At 40.9% G+C, this 26190-nt stretch overlaps 2 protein-coding genes across 8 annotated transcripts in view; both read left to right on the top strand.

Moving 5' to 3' along the window:
* The first annotated feature begins 726 nt into the window (after positions 1-726).
* smc1b (structural maintenance of chromosomes 1B) lies at positions 727-13342 on the top strand. 3 transcript variants are annotated; one of them, XM_037106710.1, is made up of 25 exons: positions 727-1114; positions 1458-1646; positions 2005-2117; positions 2374-2577; positions 3058-3296; positions 3608-3866; positions 4245-4385; positions 4872-4954; positions 5374-5581; positions 6121-6306; positions 6383-6574; positions 6988-7134; positions 7308-7445; positions 7599-7715; positions 8053-8159; positions 8553-8694; positions 8974-9119; positions 9535-9688; positions 9999-10097; positions 10179-10335; positions 10574-10728; positions 11134-11285; positions 11981-12050; positions 12614-12748; positions 12845-13342. In XM_037106710.1, the coding sequence occupies exons 1-25, from the start codon at positions 1006-1008 to the stop codon at positions 12941-12943; spliced, it is 3741 nt and encodes a 1246-aa protein (XP_036962605.1). In that variant the 5' UTR covers positions 727-1005; the 3' UTR covers positions 12944-13342. The 3 variants fall into 3 exon arrangements, with proteins under 3 accessions (XP_036962605.1, XP_036962607.1, XP_036962606.1); XM_037106711.1 differs by having other exon boundaries at positions 729-1114; positions 12638-12748; XM_037106712.1 differs by lacking the exons at positions 11134-11285; positions 11981-12050; positions 12614-12748; positions 12845-13342 and adding an exon at positions 10903-11090.
* Positions 13343-13651: 309 nt separating this feature from the next.
* borcs5 (BLOC-1 related complex subunit 5) overlaps positions 13652-26190 on the top strand; it is a 37649-nt gene continuing 25110 nt past the window's right edge. For 2 of the 5 annotated variants that reach the window (XR_005076416.1, XR_005076414.1), the window contains exons 1-4: positions 13652-14198; positions 14902-15045; positions 15759-15916; positions 16581-16879. Coding sequence is in view for 1 of the 5 variants with exons in the window: in XM_037106719.1 (XP_036962614.1) it covers positions 14141-14198; positions 14902-15045; positions 15759-15916; positions 16581-16814 (594 nt within the window). In the remaining 4 variants the exon portion in view is untranslated. Of the gene's footprint in view, positions 14199-14901; positions 15046-15758; positions 15917-16580; positions 18649-26190 lie in introns of those variants that run through there. The other 3 variants (XR_005076415.1, XR_005076413.1, XM_037106719.1) reach the window with 3 other exon arrangements.

Here is a 26190-nt window from a genome sequence, read left to right as displayed (position 1 = left end):
GTACAAGTGCTATTTACATACGTAAGATGCCTATTTGTTAACTAATTTTAAGTCAAAGTCCCATTTTTGATTCAATCAAAAAAATAAAATATGTGCTTGCTTTTTGCACATCATCAAATTTTAGTTTTAAGTTTGGATTGGGGAGAAAGGTATATTCAGTTTGTTGCAATCTGCAACTGTACCACTAGATGCCACTTAATCCTACACTTCAACTTTCTGACATCAGTTTAAGTTGTATTTACTTTAGGCTCACAGAAATATATAAAAAATACTATATCCAATATGTGAACAGGGCTGAATTGCTTAGCAGCTTTCACATTATTTTAGCTATCAAATGAGTAGGCCTATTGTTACCTTGGTAGAACCAGATCTAGACTTGAAAGACAAGTTTATTGTGACTTTATACTTAAATGGACCTGCCCTTGAATTAGACTGGCCTTCCACATTTAGATTCGGGACTTGACTTCAGATTTGAATACAAGCATTTCCTCCCTTAGTCTCTGTGGAACTGAAATGAGCTGTAATTCGTAGGCTTAATGATGAAGCCTTATATTCTGTAATAAACACTCATGAATCACATATGCCCATGCATTCCTTGTTCTGTGGACTAAAATAAAAAGGCAAAGACGAGATTTTTGTCCAGGACAAAAATTCGTTTTGTCCAGGACCAGGACCAGGACCATTTGAAGCAGTAACCCATTACTCTTCTTACTGCAAAAATGGCTGACATAATCCTGCATCTCCTTTCCTCATAAGAGAAAAACGTATTTAAAAAAAATATTTTTTCAGGACATGCGGTAGTTTGAAACTGTCATCGACCCTACACAGTTTCTTTCGTGTTAATATTGAAACAAGAAAATAACTGAGAGTGAAATGTGTTTTGTTAAAGAAGAGGGGAGACCTTGTCCTGTTTCCCGCCTGTAGACGCCCTGCCGCATATTGGTTTACTTCATTTGTGCAGCAGATGTTTGCTGGCTGCTTGACTCGTCATAAGGACCGATTAAAATGGGGTATTTGAAACAAATTGAGGTAGAAAACTTCAAGTCATGGCGAGGGAAGCAAGTTATCGGTCCTTTCATGCGATTTAATTGCATAATTGGCACAAATGGCTCCGGTAAGTTAACTTTTTATGGACACTTTCCAAGCTCTCTATCAAGCTAGCTAACTTCAGCTGTCAGCATTAGCTTAAGTTGTAATTAAGTTGAATTAATATTAGGCTAGCTAGCATTAAAAGTTTTGCTAGGTCGATTTTGTTTTGCATATCCTTCTTTTTCAGAAGACGAATCCTTCAAAACAATAGAACATGTATCACGGAATGTGTTAATAATTAATGTGTGCAGACTTTAATATGGATAAGTCTTTAATTTAGCTGGGTTAAGGTTAGCTTTAACAACAACCTCCTTTAAGCTAGAAGCGAAGCCTAAAATTCGTTGCTGTGCCACATTGAATCACACTAGGCAAGTCCAACGTCATGGATGCCCTGAGCTTTGCCATGGGGGAGCGCACTGCCTCGCTCCGGGTGAGGCACCTCAGTGACCTGGTGCACGGAGCCCACATCGGCCGGCCGGTGTCCGACACTGCCCGCGTCAGCATGCGCTACTGCGACGATGACGAACAGGAGACCGTCTTCTGCCGGAGCGTCTCAGGTCAGTCTAATGGGGTTTGCTTTCCCTGTCTGTACATGTTTGTTACAGGTTTATTGTCAAGACATGTTTAAAATCACATTAAACTTAGACTGCCCTGTTGCTGTTGTTGTTGTTGTTGTTATGGCCCTGACTACTGACATTGATAACCTTAATCATGGTAATATATTCATAATAAGTAGGTGACACGGGTAGTGATTTGTAGAGTGTTAGTAGTGGGCAAATAATTTGGCTGACCTTTGCAATCCCCAGAGAAAGAGAAACATATTTTTCCTTGTGTCCCTGGAAACAAGCCCACTAGTTATTATTATTTTCTTAAAGATTTGAGCTATTACCTACTGATGTTCATTGTGTTTTTTAGGTGACTCCTCTGTGTATCGCATCAATGGTTCACAAGTCACTTCGGCCAAATATTTGGAGGCGCTGGAGAAGATTGGCATTGTGACCAAAGCCAGAAACTGTCTGGTTTTTCAGGTAAAGACTGTCCTAAAAGTTAGTGTAGATAGGCATAAAATCATGCTGTAAACACTAAAACATTCATATACATTGAAGAGAGATTTAACAACAGGATGCAGGAGAGTGAAAGAAATATACATGATGAAGTTTCCATGGGGCCTTATGTAGGGTCTGACTTTAAAAACTGTCCTGCAGCGCACTGTTAAGCCATTGAAATGGCTGCTAGGGTTAATGCCTTACAAACAGAGCTGCTACTTATTGTTCTCCTCACAAGGGGGCAGTGGAGTCCATAGCTTTGAAGGATCCAAAGGAGAGGACCAAGATGTTTGAGATCATCTGTCAATCAAAAGAGTATGCTGAAGAGTATGATAAGAAGAAAGAGGCCCTGCTGAAGGCCAAAGAGGACTCTCAGTTTCACTTCAACAAGAAGAAATCTGCTACTGCTGAGAAGAAACAAGTGTCCCAGGATAAAGTAGAGGTAAAGTCACACAAATATAGGAAGGTAATCCCACTCCTATATATAGCATACATCTGTAATGTTCATAAGTACTATATAGTGTATATTTAACATTGTGGGGAAAATTAAGTTCTTGCAGTGTTCATATAACCTCATATGGCTCAGGCCACAAAATCATGATTTATCCAGTGCTGTGACTGTTACACTCAGTCTATGTGAAGAACTTGGCAAACTTTGGTAAATTTGAGTTTTCCTCTGCTGGTAAGGCTTTATACTGCTCCTGCTCTGGGTTGCAGGCCATTATGTCTCTGTGTATGTTGGTGTAGGAGAAACATGCAAAATTAAGTTTATGAATATCCTAAATGAGCGATGTATGAATACAAACAGTAATGGCATCATGAGCGAGTTAGTAAGCATCAACTAGACCGTAGTTTAATTGCCTTACTTTCTCTTGAGCTTTCTTGTCTGGTTGACTGGTCAAAACACCTCCTGCTTTACCAGGCCCAGAAGTACCAGGCACTTGTGGAGGACCTTGACCAAAACCGCCTGCAGCTGAGCCTGGCTGAGCTCTACCATAATGAGAAGGGTGTGAACGCCCTCAGCAACATCCTGAGGGAGAAACAGCAGGCTGTAGCTGCCATGACCAATACACTGGTGAAAGCGGAGCAGATGGTTAAAACCCACAAAAAGGAACATGGACGCCTCACCAGAGAGCAGCAGCATGTAGAGAAGGAGATCCGGTGTGTGTCTGTTTAGTTTTTAGGGGAACTGAAGACGCTTTTTGAGCATGATTTGAAAATAATAACTGAAAAAATATATTGAACAAGTATTAAGCAATATATATATATTTTTAAGAACTATCAAGTATAGCTAGTAGTAGTAAAGACATATTTAATTTGTCTCTCACCAGCTATTTAGTTTCTCCCTGTAGGGATATTTAAATTTCAAGCCAGATGATCGGATCTATTTATCGGATCTATTTAGCTCTAATGGAAATGGCATATAACATAAACTTTAAATAGCGTGAATCTCCTCTTTTTCTGTCACTCAGCACCCAAGAGCAAATTCATTCTCAGTGCCGGTCCCAGTACGTCAAGGCCAAGGTAAACACCTCCCATCACATGAAGAAGGCTGAGAAGCTCCGTGATGCCCTGAGGAAGAGTCAGAGGCTGATTGTGAATAAAGAGCAGGAGCTGGCAGAGAATCAGCAAGAAATCACTGAGCTAGAGAGAGCATGGAGGAACTATGAGAAGCAGGTACAGGAGAAGGGAGCCTCCAGGGGTAGAGACATCGAGCTTGATGAAGATCAGGTGAGTGTGTTTCAAATCAAAAGTCAGTTAACATGATTTAACTTACAGCTGCTGGGAGTTTGAAGGCTAGGCTATATGTTTTTATTCAGTGCAACACATATTCCAAACTAACAAACCCAGTTAACTGTATGTGAATATGTACAATACTCAACACATAAACACTGTCCATAATCGATTAATCGATTAGTTGGCAACTATTAAAGTCAATATGTTTTGATTCTGGGTACTCGTGAATATTTTCTGGTTTCTTTACTCCTCTATGACAGTAAAGTCACTATTTTTGAGTTGTGGATAAAACAAGACATTCCAGGAATCAAAAGGGACCAAAAGGGGACATCATCACACCCTCTGTGTTTTCTGCTTGTGTTTTTGCTCCAGCTAGCACGATATAAAGAGCTGAAGGAGCTGGCTCAGAAGCAGGGTGCTGTTTTCAGCCAGCAGGCAGAGAAGCTGCACTGGGAGGTCAAAGCAGACTACGAGAAGATGGCATTTGACCAGCGCAGAAAGAAGGAAGTGGAGGTACTATCAGTGACACACTACTGAATTTGTTGTTGGTCCTTAATCCTGCATAACTGATTTCTTGTCCTACTTGGAGGCAGTTGAAACAAGTTGTGACCACAACAATGGCATATCATCACCTTTGAGGATGCTATAATGAACTTTTTCAGGAGTTACAGAGGAACATTAGGATGGATTTCAAGTCATTTCCCTGGTCCCCTGATGAATTTAAATCCAATATTTACTCTCCTTAATCTTTGTTTTTGATCACAAGCAACTCTGCTCAAAGCTCTGGCTCTTTAGGAGCTAAATGCTTCACTATGTTCACCAGCTAGACACTCTGTGTCTGTCTACCTTTTTGTGTTGACCAGGTGGTGTACAGATGTTTCTTGCCAAAGCTGAAAACAGCCCTATGAGTGTGAAAAAAAGTTGTCATTAGATGCATTGTTATTATAAGAATATAATACATTATTACACATAGTTACTGCTCTTGGACATCTTTTTTAGGCTGCCATCAGGAACAGTCAGACTCAGCTGGAAGATTTGACAAGCAGAGTAGAGAAGCTGGAGCAGTACACAGAGACCTGCAGGTATGTCATGGGCACTAGAGGTAAGATCGGGCCTAAAAAATCCAGCCCGACCCGACCCAGGCCCGCGGGTATTAAAGCCCGACCCAGCCCGAGCCCGACCAATTAACTTGATTTGCAGGCCCGAGCCCGAAGCAAACCCGAAATTTCATATTTTATTTGTGAGGGCTCGGGAGGAGGAGGGGTGATTTATGATAACAAATTAAAGCCTGTCTTTTGTAACGAAATTCGGGTCGGGTCGGGCTCGGACTCGGGCTTAAGATCTTACCTCTAATGGGCACACTGTATTCCACATGGCTGTATAGTGTAATGCCAGCCTGGAGAAATAGCTGTTCCTAACTGTTAGGGAGGTCTTGATTTAACTGTTGCGGATGTAACGTCACATAAGGAACCTAAGCATACTTAGTTACTGTACATTCCAGCTCGAGCCTTGAAGAGTACCGTCAGCAGGAGGAGAGTCTGAGTGCAGAGTTAGAGCAGGGCCGTCAGCGCACTGAGGAGGTGAACCAGGAGCTGGGCCAGGTGCTGGAGGAGCTGGGGAATGCCCGTCTAGACAGCCAGGAAAGCGGACGCCAGCTGCAGCGCAAAGAGCTGCTAGAGAAGCTCCGCAGACTCTACCCTGAAAGTGTGGTGAGAGACAATGAGAAGGGATCACTGTTAGAATGCAATGACAGACATGTTGAGGATTTCTTTTTCTTTGGAAAACAAAAAACATGTCAGCCAACTAAGATATCTAACTAGCCTCACATGGTGACAGTCAATCTATGGCACTGAAAATAACAAATCTCAGGATATGACAGACACTGATCACACAAGTTAGGTAAGTAAGTAAATACCTTCCTCCAGCAGCAGGATCAGCATCCTGAAGAGTGCCATGGTGCACAGTCCTGAGAGTAATATTCAACTTCTTGAGAGCAACCACCCTTTATGCTAAATTTAGTTTTCTTGAAGATGATAATAAACCTCCACGTTATTTCTACAAATCAAAAGAAATGTTGTACTTCAAGCATCATCAAAATATATTGTAGCTATACCCACTTTAGTACTTGGTCATTCATAGTTTGGAGCTCCCCTGTTTTTTTTTTGTTTTTTTAAGTTAAAAAGTTGTGACTTGAAAGTTTTTTGGAAGCTTTTCACTTGATTTTGACAGCTGATTTTTCCTGTCCCAGTATGGTCGTCTGTCTGACTTATGCTGCCCCATCCATAAGAAGTATCAACTTGCTGTCACAAAAGTGTGCGGCCTCTACATGAATGCCATTGTAGTGGCCTCAGAGAAAGTGGCCCGTGACTGTATCACTTTTATCAAGGAGGAGCGAGCTGAACGTGAGACCTTCCTGCCCATCGACTACTTAGATGTGAGTTGCAACTAATATAAGCCAAGAACAGCAGGTAAATTTGTGCCGTGAATAATCCTGACTACTGTGTGCCTAGGTGAGACCTCTGAGTGAGCGACTGAGGGAGGTGCCTGGTACCAAAATGGTGGTTGATGTCGTACAGATTAATGCTTCCACAGGTGCCAACCAGCTGAAGAAAGTTGTGCAGTTTGTCTGTGGCAATGCCTTAGTGTGTGAAACCATGAAAGAAGCAAGGAGCGTGGCCTTTGATAGGCAGGAGCGCCATAAGGTAAACTTAGTCTTCAACTGTGGATTTTGCAGTTAGAGCCAATTAAATCCACAAATGCATAAGATATTTTTCGGCTCACTTCAGCTTCTTATCAGTTAAGTGTGTGTTATGACAAAGGTGATTAGTACTGTTAGTGTGGCTCCATCTGTTTCACCAAAAATGTTCTCTTAAGCTATTGACCCCAAACATAGGAGATGATTCAGTAAAACTCAGTCGAAGTTCAATTACTAAAAATTTTTCTGCCCACTTTTACTCAAATCAATTTGCATGTTAGGACTGAACAATCCAAATAAGAATGTTGCCTTAAAAAAAGGCAACACTAAAAATCTTGTGGACCTAACAGATCAATTTAGGACTACCACCTTCAGCCTGGAACTTGCTTACTGACATGTAATTAGATGTCTTTTCTGTAGACAGTGTCTCTGGATGGGACAATGTTTTCAAAATCCGGTCAGATCTCTGGAGGCTCCAGTGACCTGCGGACCAAAGCTCAATGCTGGGACCAGAAGACCATGATGAAGCTGAAGGAACGCAAGGACCAGCTGACAGCAGAGCTGCGAGTGAGTCAACACAGAAAACGTCAACTATTCTGGATGATCATAGAACCTGAACCAAGTCTTTGGTTGCCCTTATCATCTACATACTGTATATGTATTACTGAATCATTCTGTTTAGGATGAGACACACAAGTGTTCTGAAATTATTATTTAAGATTGTTGTGATCCTGTGACAGGATTTGATGAGGTTGAAGCGGAAAGAATCTGACCTGAAACAGATCATTGCTCAGGCTCACGGTGCAAAGACCCGCCTCAAATACTCCAAAGCTGAGCTGGAAAACCTTCGGAAGAAAAACATCCTTAAGTGCCAAGCGGTAGGGTCACAGAACTTTGACTTTCTTAAATGTAATATTAGAATTAAGGGTGTGTTCTTTGTCACTGCTATTTGAATCCGTACATATTTGAAATACCAAGATATACTGTCATGGTCATGATGCCATGGGTCGTGTCCTGTTAATTATGTTTAGGAGATTTCTCGTATGGAGAGTGAATCTGCAAACCTGGAGTCTGAGATCCAGATGCAGCAGGAGGGTGTGGAGGCAAAGGATGCAGAGATGAGAAAGATAAGAGAACAGATACACCAGGTACTGCTGTCTGTACTGCATCCTCCAATTTCAGCACGTGGTTTTGACAACAATTTTGCCCCTCATGCTGATGAGCTGGTTGATGTATCCTCATTATTCTCAGTGCAATATTGCCTGTCTTAAATCACTTCATGTACAGGGGTTTTAGGCCACAACCCTTGGCATACAACAGAGTGGCTAGTGAGTTAAAAAAAAGCCAAACTATGCATGCTGAATAATATATAAACTGTCACCTGCTAAAGCCACTAGTGGACAGACTTAATTGCCAAATCAGCCACTGTCGATTGGCTTGTTAAGTACATTCTTAACAATGTACATATATGATCTGTATATTTAGATCGAGGACTTGGTGTTTTCTGACTTCTGTGCTGAGATTGGTGTGGACAGCATTAGAGAGTATGAGCAGGAGCATCTGAAACAGCAAACAGAGCTTGACAAGAAGCGGTACAGCAATCACACACCAGCATCTTCAGTCACATGTGCTAGAATTCATCAGAAAAATCTTGGATGAATATATCACAATTAAGTACTAAACATGAGTGATTTTATACCACCTAGAAACATGAGATATTATTGTAAGTGGCTTTTTTGATACAATCACAGAGGTGCTTAAGTATAAGTTGTTAACAATTTTTAGGCTGAACATGAAGTGGAACATGAATTCTATTTTGCTAGTGTTTAAAAATTTGGCCAATATTACATTTACTGCTTACACTGAAAGACTTGTATTGTTCATTCACGTAACGTTTGTTTTGTGTGTAATTAGAATATGATTTTGTTAGTACTACAGTGATGGTATTTGTTCACAAGTTGTCAGTGACACGTTGCTCTGTTCAGGCTGGAGTTTGAGAGTCAGCGCACTCAACTGTATGCACAGCTGGAGTACGAACAAAACCAACTGGAGGAGCAGAAGAAGAAGCTCCATAAAATGGAGGAAACAATTGACAAGGAGGAGAGGACCGTGGCTGAGTACAGGAGGGTAGTCATCTAAAAAATTAACTCTGTGATACTGATACAGTCTACTCTGATAATACTGCCTCCTGTAATGTGGCTGAAATGTGTCCGAATGGCAGGTTTTGTTACTAATGAATAGGGCAAGTGTTTTTTACCCACCTTCCCCTGGAATACATACTCTTCCAAATTACATTTCAGAATAAGTCTGTATTCAGAGCCATTTGTGGACACAATGGCTTATGTAAAATAAAACCTTTCAGAGATTGCAGCCTTTTTTTGGCCTGATTTTTATATTCACCCTCAGGATGAGGAGAAGCTGCTGGTGGCTGTGGAGGAGAGTCAGAACAAACTGTTGGAGCTGCAGAACCAGCTGCTGTCTAAGAAGAGCCAGGTGGTCACTGCCAAAGCTGAGTTGGACCAGAAAACCCAGACCGTCCAAGAGATAAACAAGTAACCTTACTACTAATACTCCAGTGCAACTGGCACTACTAAACTAGTTTCTGCTGACATTCCTCCTGTAAAAACTGAGTGTGTGTCTTACTGCCTATGATTTTTTGTAAACTTTTAAAGATACCTGTGATCTAGATATAAACAAAACAGCAATGTCCACACCGTAAATAGGAAGATTAAATATCGCTGCTAAATAGATTCAGAGGTCTCTTATCAGATAAAAAACTACAACTAAGGTATTATTGTTTTCTGATTTATGGTTTTTATCTGCAGTATCAATAAAATCATTAACGGAAACTGTTTTCAATGATGATCTGTCATGATATTTTGAGGACCTTTAAGTCACAAGAAAACCACCTTTCTGTAGGTCTCTGCAATATGAGGAAAGTTTTTTTTCACTCTGTCTTTCTTTCAGACAGTTGGTCAAGCTTCAGCGGGAGGTGATGAGTGCAGAGACGGCCTTGGAGCAGAAACGTTTGGCCAGGCACAACTTACTGCTGGCCTGTAAGATCCAGAGTCTGCCTATCATTCTGCTGTCAGGCAGCTTGGATGAAATCAGTGAGGTGCAGGTAGGACATAAAGAAGTGTAGAAGTCTCTTTCATAATAGATAATAGATTGTTCTTTGTCCCTTCTGAATTGCCATTTCAACACCAGTCCCGCACAGTTTTAGAAAGTACTGGATATTAATTTGAGCTCAAATTAGGACATTTAGAAACAAAAAGAAGAATGTAATAAAAGGAAGCTGCAGAAACCCTCACATTAAAGTAAGCACAACTGAGATCCCCTCCTGAATTTATTAGAAGCTAAAGAAATTAAAGAACTTGAAGCAATTTTGGTGTTGGTCACCAATGAATGAGGACTGATTCATGTCTTTGCAGTTGGACACAGAATCTGAAAGCACTTCAGCCACCATTGACATCTATGAGAGAGAGGCACAATTAGTCATCGACTACTCCAGCCTGGAGGCAGAGCTCGGGGTGAGACATGGAGCCTCATGATTGCCCTAATTTTCTCTTAGTGCAATTTATTTATACGCATGCTTATTTGTGTGAATGCAGAGTCTGCAGGCAGAAGAGGAGGTGGAGGCCTACTTGGAAAAGCTGAAGGAGTCACTGTCCACCGTAGAGGGAGTGCTGCATCGCACCACTGCCCCCAACCTCAAAGCTCTGGAGAAGATGAGGGAGGTGAAAGACAAGTTACACGGAGTGACACAAGGTATTTTTATCTCAGCTTTTAATTTCACCCCTAATCCAACTCTTCATAGGTATAATCAATCTGCTGTGTATTTAATGTCTTATTTACAAAATTTGTACACATTTTCTGAACTGTCAGTGTTTAGAATTTCATTTCATACATGGGATTTCTACTGCATGTTGCATTACATTTGAGTTGTTCTGTGATAACTAAGGTACGTGAACGGCTAATTCAACTTTGCCTCCTGTCTCCTCCACAGCATTTGATGCCAGCACTAGAGCTGCCAGAAAATGCAGTCAGGAGTTCGAGCAAGTCAAATCCAAACGCCTCCATCTCTTCACCCAGTGCTTCGAACATGTGTCAGTTATAATTGATCAGATCTATAAAAGAATATGCAGGAACAGCAGTGCGCAGGTGAGGCGACAAAACCTCAACCACAGAAACACAAACATGATTGTTTCTTCATTTATTGTGTTTATCTGCATTTTTGTCATTTTATTTCACTCATCCACGGAAATGTTTGTAAAAAATTATCTTAGCATAAGCCTTACTTAACTGCACTTGGCATCCTGTCTAATTCACACTCAGAACAGATTGGACTGGTATGGGCCAGGGCTAGCTGGTTAGAATGCTAACTTTGGTAGGTATACCTTATATTTTGATTCAATTGACCCACTGTCGTCCCCTCATCAACAATGTAAACTATACATAATTATTTTTGACACTGAGCATTGCAGAAGGTGCTTCAGACAAGAAAATGTGTCTTAAATGACAGGCTCCAATAAATTAAATCAAAATAGACTATTACATGTGCTCCAGGCCATTCTGAGTGCAGAGAATCCAGATGAGCCATACCTCGGTGGCATTAACTACAACTGCGTGGCGCCAGGAAAACGCTTCATGTCCATGGACAACCTTTCGGGTGGAGAAAAGGCCATTGCAGCCCTGGCTCTGCTGTTTGCCATCCACAGGTAACACTGGGGTCAAACTCTGAAACAGACTACATTACATTAGATTACAATACATTGGAGTGCAAACGTAGAGGTTAGTGATATGTAATGAATGTAATAGTACCAGAGTAGACTAAAGATGATAATGCATCTTTAATGACAGATTGAAAAACAATCTTCTGAGTTCTAAAAAAAAAAACCTGTGTTTGGTAAACGTTAATATAGCTGGACAGCTGGTTCATTACCACTCACAGCTAGAAAAATATAAAAAGGATTTGTAGTTATAGCACAGCTGTCACACCATGAAATGTCTTTGAGAAACTAGTTTCTTTTTGGAGGGAAAAACAGGTAGCTGGAGGTACTTATCTTGTAACGATTAGTTTTTAAACTAATGAATTATACTAATAGCTAATAGACTAATAGCTATGTAGGCAGGAGAGCATGTTGACCCTCTTGTCTTTTGAATCATCAACTTTACATAAAGAACTCTTTTCTGAAGAGACACTTGACTCATTCATTACCGTTGCTTCTTACTTATTCTCTGTTGTCCTAATGACAAACTATAAAATCAAAGCCTCTTCACCTGTATTGACTCATACTTAATTCCTTGTCCCATATTATCAACCATTATCTTTTGCATCAGTTTTAATGGTTTAGGCTCTGACATGAAGTTTCTTGGCTGTTTGGCACACTGGTGTTTATGTCATTTCTCTCAGCTTTCGCCCTGCTCCCTTCTTCATCTTGGACGAGGTGGATGCAGCCCTGGACAACACTAACATTGGCAAGGTACGATTAATGGCCTACAGTGGACATCTGCGGTACTGCTGAGACAATTTAATACGCAAACATGCAATATTATTTGTTTCCATGCTCTCCAATGTGCTGCTTTGTCTGTTGTATATCAGCACTTCTTGAATTCATACTTAAAACAAATGCGAAGCAGCATATCAACAGCCGCTAGTTAGCTCAATTAGCTGTGCATCTAGCAGTTGGGAATGGTACCTCAGAGCACCAGGGTAGTGTTGGTGTTTTCACAATGACAGGCCAGGGCTAGCCAGTTAGCAATGTCGATAGATACCCTTGTAACACAAAACATAGATGTCATAAAGTCAGACCTAAAAATGTTCACATTCTATTGATGTATGTAATTTTTAGTGTTTTCATCTAAAAATCTTACATATTGAACCTGTCCACTGTAATTGAAAAAAAATGTAAATGTAATCACACAATTGGACTTAATGGCATTTAGCATTCTTTGGAATTATAGTTACATAGTCTGTGATTAAAATACCATCTATAAGATTAGTGCATGTTTAACCTTTTCATGGATTATATTTGTGCATATCTAGTGTGTGTGTTTCATTTGTATCCAGGTGACCAGTTTCCTCAGGGAGGAGTCCAGGGGGAACATGCAGATCATTGTCATCTCCCTGAAGGAGGAGTTTTTCTCCAAGTCTGACGCTTTGCTGGGAGTCTACTCAGATGTAACAAACGTTTATATTGTGTTGCAAATTGAAGAAAATCTCTTAATTTTTGTGTGTTACAATGACACAGTCACTGCTGTATTCTCTCCTTCACAGTTTGATGAATGCATGTTCAGTCGCATTCTGACTCTGGACCTGCAGCCCTACCCTCTGGTTGAAGAGGACAAAGAGAAGGATAAGACAGGACATGTGTAGCCTGGAATCACCTGCCTGAAACCCTTACATGTGTGTTCATTGGCCATGTCTTCGGTTCTCAGTGTGTTCATCTGTGTGCATGCAAAGTAGTTAACCTCAAACACCAAATTATGGTTTCTATGTTTCATTTTTGGCTGTTTTGCTGAAAAAAATTAGTGATTCTTGGGGGAAAGCTTTTAGCATTTGACTGCATTTATGTCTACCACACAAAGACGTTCTTAAATGCAGCTGTACTACTGTACTAATGTTGTGGTTGTTGTTTATCTCCATAGGATGTTCCATGTTCTTAGAGGTGATGAATGTTACTGTGTTTGTATTTGATAATTATATTGTTTTGTACTCAAGTTATGCTTTTCAGTGTGACTTGTGTCGTAAACATTAAAGTTTAAGTTTAAAATACTTGGTGCTTTTTTTTATTGTGTGAATTATATCTAGAGGTGTCTGTTGGCCAAACAAGTTCCAGTGATCAATGCTGAGCTCCTTAGACTTTCCCCTTGGAGTGTTTGTGTGGAATGGTGATCAACGAGCCTTATTAAAATGGGCCCAGACAAGTATCAGCTGTTATCATTAAATCATTATCACTCAGAATAAGTGGAGAGGCTATGCTTCAAACCAAGTTTGATTACCACACCTTTCTATAATTACCACCTGCTACGATTTACAAGTGTATGTAAACTTTTCACCACGACTGTATAAATACAAATACTGTACATGTGATCGACCTCGGGGGCAGTGGGGGGCGGTAATGCGCTCGTCTGGACAACCCCGTGATCAATATTTACGGAAGTGTTTCCTCATTGAACTTAAATCTCAATAGTGACTCATCTGCAATGTCCTATGTTCGAATTTGAAATAGTTTATCCTTTATCCTTAGCTCTTAGCGCCATCACTCATTGGCAAAATAGCACTCGGAACCTAACGCTAACTGACTGATAGCCTGTTAGCTAGGAAATGTCGAACAGCAGCTAGCTTTTAATTTGAAATTGCGAGGCTAACGACGTTAGCACTCACTTTCAGTTCCCTTCGTGTGGACTTGGTTGTCTGGTTGTCAGATTGGCTGTGTTAGGAAGTCATATGAAGTGTCTCGGTGGTTGTATCCGATAACGTTATTTAAAGTCTATGGCTGTAGTTTCTGGAGGCGTTGACAGAAGCTAACCGCTAGCCAGCTAGCTAGCTAGCTAACCGAGCGTTAGCACCATGGGAGCAGAACAGAGCGGAGATGCGGAGCACAAGCAGTCCGATTACAGTTCATCGGGTGAGTGAGACTGCCAGCATCGTTTAATTTTGATTTCGTATTTTAGCATTTTCATTCAGGAACTCATTGTCACATCAGCAGTTTTGTGTTACAGAGATTATCGGTAGGATAAGTGCCGTTATTCTCCAAATGTAGTGGGAGAAGTACTCACTTCCTCCCTGAGGGAGGAGTAGCAATACCACCAAGTAAAAATTACCAGTTCTGCACTCAAACTCCATTAGTGCAGTGGTGTTAACAGTAAGTCATATTTAGTTTGGGGGGGGGCATTATTATTATTGATGCATAAAGATCAACGACAACATTTAAAGTTGTAGCTGGTTGAAGCTGAGGATATTTTAATTGCTTCATCTAGTGTTGAGCAGTCTGCAGAGATCTCTGTATCTGTTGTTGAGTAAAATAATCAATCATTCCCTCCGACATGAAGTTAAATTGATAAAGCTATTCAGTGTTTAAAGTACAATGGGAATTCTTCACATTTTGATTTTAGCATAGTGCCTGAGTAAATGTATTGGTAATATAATGCCCAGGTGGCTTGAATCTAGTCAGTGATGATTCAAGTAGACCAAGGTTAAAGCACTATATGAGAGCAATCCTTGACAAGTTTTTAAAAGTGTTTTCAAGTTTGCAAGTCTTATGATTGGATTTCTACATAGTGTCAGCTAAGGACTGTCTGATGAGTCTAATAGCACTGTTGTCATTGCAGTGGTGCCTTCTCCAGCGAAGCAGAAGGCAAAGATGGACGATATTGTGGTTGTGGCCCAGGGGACCCAGTCAATGCGAAATATCCACAATGACCCAGATGTTATAAAGCTTCAAGAAATACCCACGTTTCAGCCACTTTTGAAAGGTAACTCTTAAGCTTCCCAGATGCTTATGTTGTTTGAAGTCTTTAAGGGACCGTTCATAAAGACAAACATCAGGTACATCCAGGTAATTTTACATGTATAAAACCACCATCACCAACTTTGGACAGCAGACGGAATAGGTGCCATTTCAATTTTTCAGTTTTCAGAGTGTGGGGCGCACACATCTTCATAAAATCTTCCACAGATGATAGATTAAAAAAAAAACCTCAAAGCAGAAGTCAGAGAAAATATATAAATATCTGCACACTGCACTGACAGCATCAAATAGATATAAATATGAAGGCATCTTCGACCTCTGCGATGTCTGCAGTAAGTGTTGACGAAAATCATTTAGATTTGAATGTTGCTCTGTAAATAATATTTAATGCCAAGTGCTGACATCTTGTCAGACTAACATCATGAAAGTTTTCAAATGAAGATACTGAGTTTCATGTAATTTTCAACCATTCCCCACCAGTCCATTTTCAAGTTCTGTGCAGTGAAGCTGATGTCACTGCAGCCCATTAGCACTGTGTCGGAAGGTGTATAATGAGCCAAGATTCCTGTGTAGGCGCACTCCTGAAATAGCAGGAGGGGTAGTTCTGTCAGATCTTGTGCAAACCTAATTACAATAATTATCAAGTGCTACATCCTTGTCAAGTGTTTCTCTGCTCCAACATGTCCATGTAAGTCATTTGATCTTCACTCTCCACAGGAGTGTTGAGTGGCCAGACTTCACCCAGCACTGTGTGTCTGGAAAGGCTGGATGCTGCCCAAGTCCTGCAGCTCTGCGTCCGATACCAGGACCACCTACACCAGTGTGCTGAGGCCGTGGCCTTCGACCAGAACGCCCTGGTCAAGAGGATCAAAGAGGTGAGAAGACCAAAGTGCAGCGTGAGACATTTAGCATGTAGGGCGTTTGTTATTTTTCACTCAAGCACAAATATTAAACATTGTGTTCAAGGACTGGCACTGACATGAGCACTTTTTTTGTTTCAATAGCTAACAGTTAATGATTTTAGATGATTTTTGCTGGTAGGTTGAGAGAAAATCCATCAACAATTATTTTTTCAATTTTATTTGTTTTGATAAAACAAGTAATTTGAAGTCTTGTGGGCTTGTGATTGGCACTTTTGACATTTTACATATGGAATGGTTGAATCATTGAGAATAATTAAGAATATGTGATACTGACAACCGATAATGACCTGCTTCTCCTTACAAATACACATAAGTTAGCCGGCATTCATGTGAAAATAACTTTGTTTCGGCTTATTTGAGAGAGACATGTTGACAGCAGACACTTGGTAATGTCCAATATTTTTATGTTTCAGTCTTATTATTTGCAAACTTGTTTTTGTACTGTACACTGCTTATGCTCTACTGAAATGATCTCCATGTTAGAGTGGTGAAGAAGAATTTGATAAATCATCTAAGCTGTTTTGCTTCTGCTTTACTATGAGATGATTCCGAGTGTCATCAGAAGTCACTTAGCACTTAATCTCTCTTTTCTCCTCTTGTGCCTGTTTCTCTCCAGATGGACTTGTCAGTAGAAACCTTGTTCAGCATAATGCAGGAGCGCCAGAAGCGTTACGCTAAGTATGCCGAGCAGATCCAGAAGGTCAACGAGATGTCCATGATCCTGAGACGCATCCAGATGGGCATCGACCAGACAGTGCCTCTGATGGAGCGACTCAACAACATGCTGCCTGAGAGTGAGCGCCTGGAGCCCTTTAGCATGCGGCCTGATGGGGAATCTGCCACCAAGTAGCCATTTTAAAGCCAACAGAACTGCTTCTTATCCAAGTCCAGTCCTCTGTCCAGCAGAAAAAGCAGGTCTGTCCAGCTGTAGGGATACTAAGTCTTTATAGGGGTATAAAAGGTCTTGCTTTTATACTACAGATAGAGCTAAGGTGTAAATGAGTGAGACTGCTCTAATCAGGTCTCCGGGTCATGATCTGTTCCTTTTATGCTTTTTAGTTGACGCAGTAAGTTTGGCTGCACGCTCCTGCTCTTAATCAGCAGAGTCACACCTACTCAACACACACAGACATTCACACCTGAGTTTGACTGAAACCTTCTGCTGCTGGCCACTGAGCTGCTTGAGTGGAGCAGTTGCCAACTTAAAAAATGCTGCGATCAAATGTACCCCAACTGTAGAGGGCCCAGAGATGAATACTTATCCCTTCCCTGCAGGGAATCAACCTGGCAATCTTCCAGCGACAGAACTTCCTTACTAATCCAAAGGCAGGGGAGGAACAAACTATTTTGATTGTGACAGAATGAACTCCATATGTGCAGAGACCTGTGTGCAGATGTGTTGCAGGACTCAGATGGCTGCGAGCGATATAAAAAGTATCTCAAAATCCTTCCTGCTCCTCTGGAGGTTAGAGCTGCTCCAGAACTGGCAGCGGATTGATTTTGGATCTTGCACTTAACATTACAAATATTTGTTGCTTGTGATTATGCCATATGCCTTGCTCACTGCTCGGCGATCCCTTTCACTGTTTGCTTGTTTGCAGATTGACAGCTTTTCATTTTCTAAACAATATCGGTGTGTCGTTTTGGGATACTTTGAGGAGGAGACTGATGGGGAGGATCAAGATGGATTATTGCCTTTGGATTGCACAAGGAGCTTGGATGTACTGTACTTTGGAAGTAAAAGAAGAAGCTCATTTGTGGACAGAATATTCTCATGAACTATTCAACTTCAGTTTTGTGATGAGAGAACTTTAATTTATTTGGATCGGTTCGCTATAGCAGTTTTGTCAATACTATTTGCATGCAAAAGAGCGATAAAAGTGAAGAAAAAAAATTCAACAGAGATATCAGATTGGTATAGAAGATGTTTGCAGAGATGGAAAGAAAAGGTTCTATCAAGTTGCCAACTTTGTCACTACACTGCAGCATTAACTCAACCTGACACATTGATAGACAAACATCACACATACCAAAGAGTCACACATCCTCAAAGCAAATAAAAAGTGGCACTTTAAAAACAGTTGGTCATATCTTAGGTATCTGTAAGGGAAAGTGATAAAGTAACTTAATTGCTTTGTTTGTTGAATATTTGCTTCTGTATCATATGCGCTTTAGGCTTAAAGGACCAGTTCACGCAAATGCTAAAAAAAAAAAAAGTGCATCTGGAGGTCTGTGTGGTTTTATTTGTCCAGGTATTGACTGATATGTCCCTGCGATTTCTGCCTCCACCACAAGAATTACATTAATCGTCGTATTTGGTGTGTGAATCACAGTGAGAAGTGAATTGGCCAGTCGTCTACGATGCAGCACTTAATATAATGACCTGGATGACCGAAAACCTTCATCAACATTTGGTGTTACTTTATCCACACAACACTCTGTGAGCAGTTAACATATATACAATTGGTTATAGAAATACTGAGTTTTTAACACACCGTTTCATACTGTGAGCACTACATTCAAAAATTAAATCCACTTTAATTTTATTTGGTGGCAGCAAAAATCTCAGAGGCAGATACTTTAAAACTTGGGCAAAAGCTAAGTGAGCTCTTTTCTAATCTTGCTGAACAAACACTAACGATTGGTCAGTTTTCAGTGTTGCAATAAAAATCAAGAAAGCGAAACTGTTTCAGTATGGGTTCGTGTATGTTCACTAGGTGGCGCCAGAGAAAATTCAACACAGTCTGTAGCATCTTGACATGCATTTCAAGTCATTTAAAAGTCCCAGAGCAGAGCTGTTTCAGAGAGTATTTAGGACTGGAGTGCCTTGCTAAAGGTAACTTGGACATTAGGGCTGTTCACACGGGAGGAATCAAACCTTAAACATCTAAAGTGGTCTAACCGCCGACTGGGCCAACCTGTTTTCATTTGGATTAGCTCTGCCATAACTTCAGAAAGCTTCACCTCATCTGAACATCCGATTTTAGCTACATTTGGCATCGTCCACCTGAACCAGGTCACACAGGAATTACCACACTGGTTAAACAGCAGGACAGTGATACGTATCTAGATATAGAAAACTAGCTGAGATGTCAGATGTCATTTAAGCCTAGCCTTTCCCAGATGGAAAGATGTGGCAGCTATCTCACCTCAGTCCAGTTTTAAACTTACTGTAACTGGAACTCTAACTATTTAGGGCTTGCTTTATCGCACTCCATTATCCTGAGAATCCCCTCGTTCCAACCTGTGTGTTTGTGACAGTTGTAACATTACAGAAGTGAGGCGACGGCGAATGTATCGCTTGGGGATTACAACATGTATGCATCAAACTCAGAATTATGTGCTAAAGGGTTTCGCCCAGAAAGGGCTTACTGCTAATGGAGAGTGGCTCTTCTCAGTGGTTCACTGGTTGATGGTGTTGTCTCCCAGGAGTCAGTGCAGTCTGATTAGAGTGGTTGTGTACGTTGTTGAATTTTTCATCACTGTACGCACATGCTGAGCTCACTTACACCTACAAAAGGATCGTCCTCCGGCTGGCTTGCTTTGAGGTACAGAATTAGCAGAGTTTGTTGACATAAGGGATATAATGCAAAGACTTTTTTTTTTTTTTAAAGAAGAACTCCTTTGATATGTTATTGCCTTTCATGTGTAAATTAAAACGAGTGAAAAATGTCTTAAACGGCCTCGGGGGTATTGTTTGAACATTGGAAAAGAAATGGAAATTGTCATTGCATTCCACGGCGAGGAGGTGTAAAAGTTCCTCTGAGTCTTTGTAATGAAGAAAAGCTCCTGACGCTCAGAGCTGGATATTAACGCCACAAGATGATACAATACGATCTGCCACCAGGATATTCATTCTCTGAAATGAGAGAGAAATCCAATTTCCCCTGTATACTTCTCATTTGAATATAAATCAAAGGCTGGTTTGCTTCCTTTTTCCTTCCTGTTTTGCACACTCAAAATTGGAGACATGAAAGTAAGTCTCGGCTTCTTATCCCTGTCATCTTTTAGGGTGAAACTCAGACCAATGCTGGTTGTTTGGCTGCGATAAGAGCGGAATTTTCAGACAGCACATTACCGAAATATGAAAAACATTTAATATAATTGTGTTTTAGTTGCATAATTCAGAAGACAAAATGGAAGTTTACAGTCTGTCAGAGGTCATACAAAAAACATTATTCACAGGCTGCTTGGATCTGTAGCCACAATATTTAATTGAATAGTCAGTTTGATAATCAATTAATTGATATTAATGAAGTTATTCTTCAGGCAATTAAAGCTGAAATGTATTCATAATTATTAGTAATGAATTAGTAATCAATTACCCAGTTAGTTGATAGATAGATGAATCGTAGAACAACAGTTTTGATCATCATTTTGAGTTTATTTCAAATTAAATGACTGATTCAAGCCTCTTAAAGTAAGGATTTTCTACTGTTTCATTAAACTGGATCTTTGGGGGGTTAAAATGTTAAGCTGGACAGTTTTATTCAAGATGAAAGAGATTGCAGCCCTTCTTGACTGGAAAAATGTTTTGAATTAAAATCTCCACATTGTTCGTGTCCATTCAACCAAACATTTTGTTAACCAGGCCCAGGGTCCGTCCCTGTTATTTGAAAACACCTCTTAAAACCCAAGGGTTTTCTGATAAGCTTGACAGAATTGTAAACATTCACTGAATCCTTTATTTCTCAGCCTCTGGAGCAGAGAGAAACTGCTGGGAACTATTGCCTGCCTGTGCTCTAAAGTCCATTAACGATTCACAATGCATTTCCTCAGTCCCATATCTTGAAAGTATATCTTGAAAGTGTCTAAATTGTTCAAAGGAATCGGTTGACATTTTGGAAAAATGCACTCAATTGACTTCTTGCTGAGAGTTCGATCAGAAGATTGATGTCATGGTCATGTTTATATGCAGTCACTTAGCCTATCATACAGATAGGTTAGCAGGCAACCAGCGGAAACATATTTTGACAACTCCTTTAACTTAATTGTTTTTTAATCTGACTACAATCTGAATTTACATGTACAAATCTGCTCTGAGCAGGTTAAAACCATTTGGCCCAGTGCTGTTGTATCACTGTACTCACTGTACCGGTGAGTAGCTTGAAGAAAAGCGAAGGGGCGTCCCTCAGATGATTGCCTGTATTGACTGTATTGACTTTCATCCTGTAAAATTACCCGGCACTGCTTTTTTATTTGACACTCAGTCACCTCAAGTGATAGATACCCTGTGGACCCTCCCTCTTGACTTGAAGCCAAACATTATCCCTCTTACTGGAGACATGAATTCTACCTCAGACCAGATCTATCAGGGGACATCTAATAAAGCACTTTGTTGCTTCATTGCACAGTCATTCTCTCAAGGACACCGAGACTCTGCAGCAGACCAGTGGTGTCCTTCCACTGAAATACCACGGCTCTGGTAGTGTTCAGGAGGGCAACGGTACATCATCTGTGGGACTGTTAGTACTTCCGAGTGGACAAATTCAGTTGGATGCTGTTCGGTCTCTACATCATGTACATGTGTGCAGTGTAATGTAATTTAATCTTTTTATTTAGTTTTCCTGCTTTTGTTTTTTTGAGTCAACAGTCCTAATTTTTGGAACATTAAATAAAGACCATATATAGATGTAAGTCTTGCAAAATGCTCCAGTTTTAGGCCTCTAAAGGGACTCCCTCAGTACTGCTCTTGGGGCTGTCAAATAGCTTTGGGAACCCTCTCCTGTGGTTAGAAATAGGTGGTCCAGATTTCACACCCGCTTCACACTGTGATTGGCCTGGAGGTGAGAGAAAGCCAGATCTTGGAACTTTTTTTTCCTCTAGCTATCTTTTTTTATTCGTGACACAAATATTTATTTTGTTTTTCACATGAACAACCGAGTTCAACACCAAGAGATCATCTAAAACATGCCTTTTGCCCATTTTAAACGATCACGATACCTCCCTGTAATTTCTCCCTGCCTTCGAATGTGGCTGTTTGGATCTGGTATAAACATTGCTGACTGGTCGGAGAGTGTGTCATATGAACTACTTTTCTAGTAAAAACCTGGCCCTCGGACTAATTAATTCCCAGTTTTTGTGCCTTGACCAAAACCAGTCTGAACCCGCTGGACAGACTTAATAATACGTTACTTTAGAAATTGTCCCATTTAAAGGATTTTTGCTCATTTGCTGGTTGAGACTTTGAGATGTGGTTGACAGAATAGTCCTTTGAACATAGATTCTCTGCACTTAATGAAAAAGGGGAAAGAGAATAAGTTGGACTTGAGATAAACCTTATAACGATGTTAAAAAATCATGATCCAGTTTTTTGCTTTACCTTTCAGACTGACATTTTGAGCTGTTTACCTCATAGGTGTGTACGCAGTGAAAGGTACAATTATGTACCTCTGGAGCCACCCTGTCATCATGAATTAGGGGGGAAACCGTGTGGGCAGCAGAGTGGAAATTTAAAGCATTAAATGTCAAAACAATTCAGCTTTTGCCAGAATATTTTTGTGGGAATGTAGAGATAATGAGAAATAAACTCCTTAATTATATACAAGCCACAAAAACATGTTTATACCAAAGAAAAAAATCGAATCAGGTTGCTGTATTTCCAAAAACTATTGAGTTATCTTTCTTTGTATGCCTGCATTTTTCCTAGTTGTGAGTATTCATCTTTTAATTGAACACATAAACCCTCAACTGTACAGCTCCGATATGTCGGGTTCGGTGTCAAAAACTGTGATTTATGTGCCCTTGAGCATGGCACGTAGCCCCTGCTGCTCCAGCAAAGCAGCCAACAACACATAATGATTGGCGATGAGGGTACTGGCAAATGAATGATGTGTAACACATCCTCCCCCACAGTTAAATTCCCTAGTCATTGGTGTAAATAAGAACATGTTCTGGGCTTGTCTGGATGAATAAAAGGTTTAACAACAGTAATAAAAAAGAAGAAAATAAACCCTGGATAAGGACATTTTATGCCAGAGATAACGCTGAAATTGTTTGAAAACTTGCCTTTGATCAAACATGGGGCGGTGACAGACTCAGATGGTGATTCAGTGCCAACGGGGCCGCTGAAATCTGAGTGACAGCATCATGCGTCATCTGAGACAGCCTGTAGCCAAACAAACAGCAGCTCATTACAGCATCAGTCTGAATTGCCTGCTCTGAATGGAAGAGAGGTGACATTGGCTCATAATGTGGGGGTGGGACGTGTGTGTGTGTGGAGGGGAGGCGGCAGCGTGCTGCCATAAATTTCTTAATGTCTCTTCACATCTCAGCGGTCACGATGTTGAATCAAAGGTACGTGAACTTTGGATGCACTGGCTTTTGCAAATATGAGCCAAGTCAATCCTCAGGAGAGGCTGCAGCCCAAGCAATCAGTTTGGTTAGATGTGATTCAGACATGCAAGGAATTTCCAAGAAGCAGAACTTCACCATATTTCCAGGCTTTTCATCAATCGTTCCATCCTGTTTCAGTTGCTTTACCGCACAAGAGATCCACTGCACTTGTGTGTTTGTGTGATAATGTAGTGTGTGACCAGGGGGTGGGGGGTGGGGGGATACTGACCAGAGGGATGTGTGTGATGGGCTGACCAATACTCAGTGTAGCAGGACCATCAAGTAATCAGAGCTAACCTGCCATTAGCAGTTGCTGTCCCAGTTTATGCTGGGAAAATGTCTGCCAACATTCACTAGAGCCATGTTCACGGTCATTTGTTGAAGTTTCTGTTTGGCACCTGTGTTTTAGCTGAGCTAGCTGGCCAGAGTGGCTGAGAGGCTCTCAGGTTTGTGAAAGTGGGGGACTGTCAGTACATAGCTGCATCCCTGCTGTTTATAGAGGGATCATCTAGGGAAAGAGTGCAGTCCGGTGATGCAGCTGTCAAAAGCAAGGTCTGGAAGACGAGGGTTAGCCAGGAAACAACTTGAAGTTCCCACGAAGTCAATGGCAATGGAAAAAAGCTATATTTTTTATATGGAGGATGTTAACATTCATTATTAATGTAAATTTCATGATGTAAAGAAGTCCAAAACAGCTGACTCTGCATGTCAGCACTGGGCCTGCAAGGCGAGGATGATTTAAAACAGTAGAAGGTGTGTTGAGCCATTGCCAACCCATTAAATACTCTTTTTAAAAAAGATTTGGTAAGAAATTTCAATCCTATAACACCAGAATTGATGTGTCTCATCAGAGTACAGTAATATACTGTAATTTAGTGCTGTAAAAAACACATTTTACTGTGGAGAACCTCTGTACTTAGAGAGGTATTGGGCAGGTATATCGGTTCACTTTTTCACATTTCTCAAGGCTTCATTAACCTCACTGAAGAACAACACAGGCTCGTTCGAGTTTAAGTATACCTGAACAAGGGAAGTGGTATGCATAACTGGACCCCACATCTCAAGTGTACCAACAGTCTACAAGTGCAAGAGAGAACTAATCATTCACACTGTGAGGTGAATTTTAAATGTGACATGATTGCATAAAAAGTAAAAAAAAAAAAAAAGAGAGAGAGAGATTGAGACAAGAATCTGCCCCGGGCCACGCCGACCCATCCACGCAAGTTGAGAATGTTTCAACTTGAGCAGAAAAATGTGCGACAACCCCTGGACATTAAGAATCTACTTTATAGATATATAGAGTTTCCAAGATTGAAAAGCAGAGACTGGAGGGTAGTGGCAGAAAGAGCCGGAGGTTCTTCGGAGATCGGAGATCATTTAGTGGCTGAGCTGAACACAAACACGAACTTGGTCAGTGCATGAATTGCTTGTGTAATCCTACAGTGTGGGTGTTTGTGGGGGATACACACTGAGGCCACAGGTGGTCCAGCGGTCTAACTTGTGTGAATAATGCAAGAAGATTGGATTTGTTTTCATCCTGATTACACCTTAAGGAGGGAAGTGTTCGTAACTATTCCAAATGGCCAAACTTGACAGTGGGCCAAACAGAATATAGAGAATCATAGAGAGGGACACGATAGAATTTATCTTAAAATTTAGATTTCAATTTAATTGATCACAATTTAGAAAAATATATATAAACAAACACCAGGGACAAACAATAATATACAGCGCAGGAAGAGGCAGGAAACACGGAGGGCTTATTTGAAGCTATCACACGCACATAGAAAACTTTCAGACATCCTCGTGCTGAAGGCATTCATTGTGTTGCACTTGTCGACACAAAGGATGGTGGAAATAGGTGTATGAAGGATGGAAAAAGAGCTTGAGAGAGAATTTTAAACCGTGCCTACTTCCTCACCTCCACACACTTGGCTAATCCTTGTTGATAGTGGTTCATAAACTCAGTGTAAAATATGTCAAATCTGACTAGAGGGGGCTCTCTATGAAAACAAGAGAGCGTTGTATGGAGGATGGGATGGAGCAGGGGGAGTCGGCCAGTGCTGGAGGAGAGAGTCGGGTGCAGAGCCAGATTTTCTGGAGGAAAAAACACCTCGGATTGTGCTCTGATCCAGACCAATTTTACTGACAAGAGGAAAGCTCAGAGATCGATTTTTTACTTTTGTGATTAAAAGTGTATTTATCTTCTCTCCTGTTTTTATCGACCTGACCCTGCAGCTGTAATCCACCGAGGTGACCTCCATTGGCGGCTGTTATTATATTGTATTGCTGACTGCTGACTGGAGCTGGAGTGGGAAATGTACCTCACTTCGTGAATGTAACATTACTGAGAAGAGGGGAAAAACAACAGAGAACCGGAGCCTCTGGTGAGTACTTGGGGTAGATAAACACTGCTTGAGTATTCTGACTTAACAGCTGTAGACAGTTGATATAACGCCTGTCACTGGGCACCAATTGTCCCATTTCATACTCTATTTGTGTGTACAGTTGTCAAAGTCCCCACTGCTTGGTGAGACATCAACAACAACCTCTAAGCTGGCAACCTACTTCCTTTAATTGGGAAGTTACTTAACACTGACCCCTTTTGCTTGCTAACGGTACGACTGTAAACAAGCTAGCCGCTGTAGCCGTTTTATTTTGCAGGGTTCAACTGAGCGAGTGACCCCAATCGTACATTTGTAATCGCTTCACTTGTGGTGAATACGACAAAAAACGCCACTGCTGACGATGCGCGTGAGGCACAACTGTTAACAGACGTGGTAACGTTTGAAAGGTTTATTCACCACCTTGTGGTTTTTGTTGATGTCAGTGCACGACGCTACAAAAACTGTGACTATTATCGTTATCTTTAAATCAGAATTCCTACACAT

This window comes from Acanthopagrus latus, chromosome 8 (assembly GCF_904848185.1).
Source record: "Acanthopagrus latus isolate v.2019 chromosome 8, fAcaLat1.1, whole genome shotgun sequence".
Classification (NCBI taxonomy): Eukaryota; Metazoa; Chordata; class Actinopteri; order Spariformes; family Sparidae; genus Acanthopagrus; species Acanthopagrus latus.
Note: the sequence above shows the minus strand (reverse complement) of the source record. Positions and strands in the feature narration are given on the sequence as shown.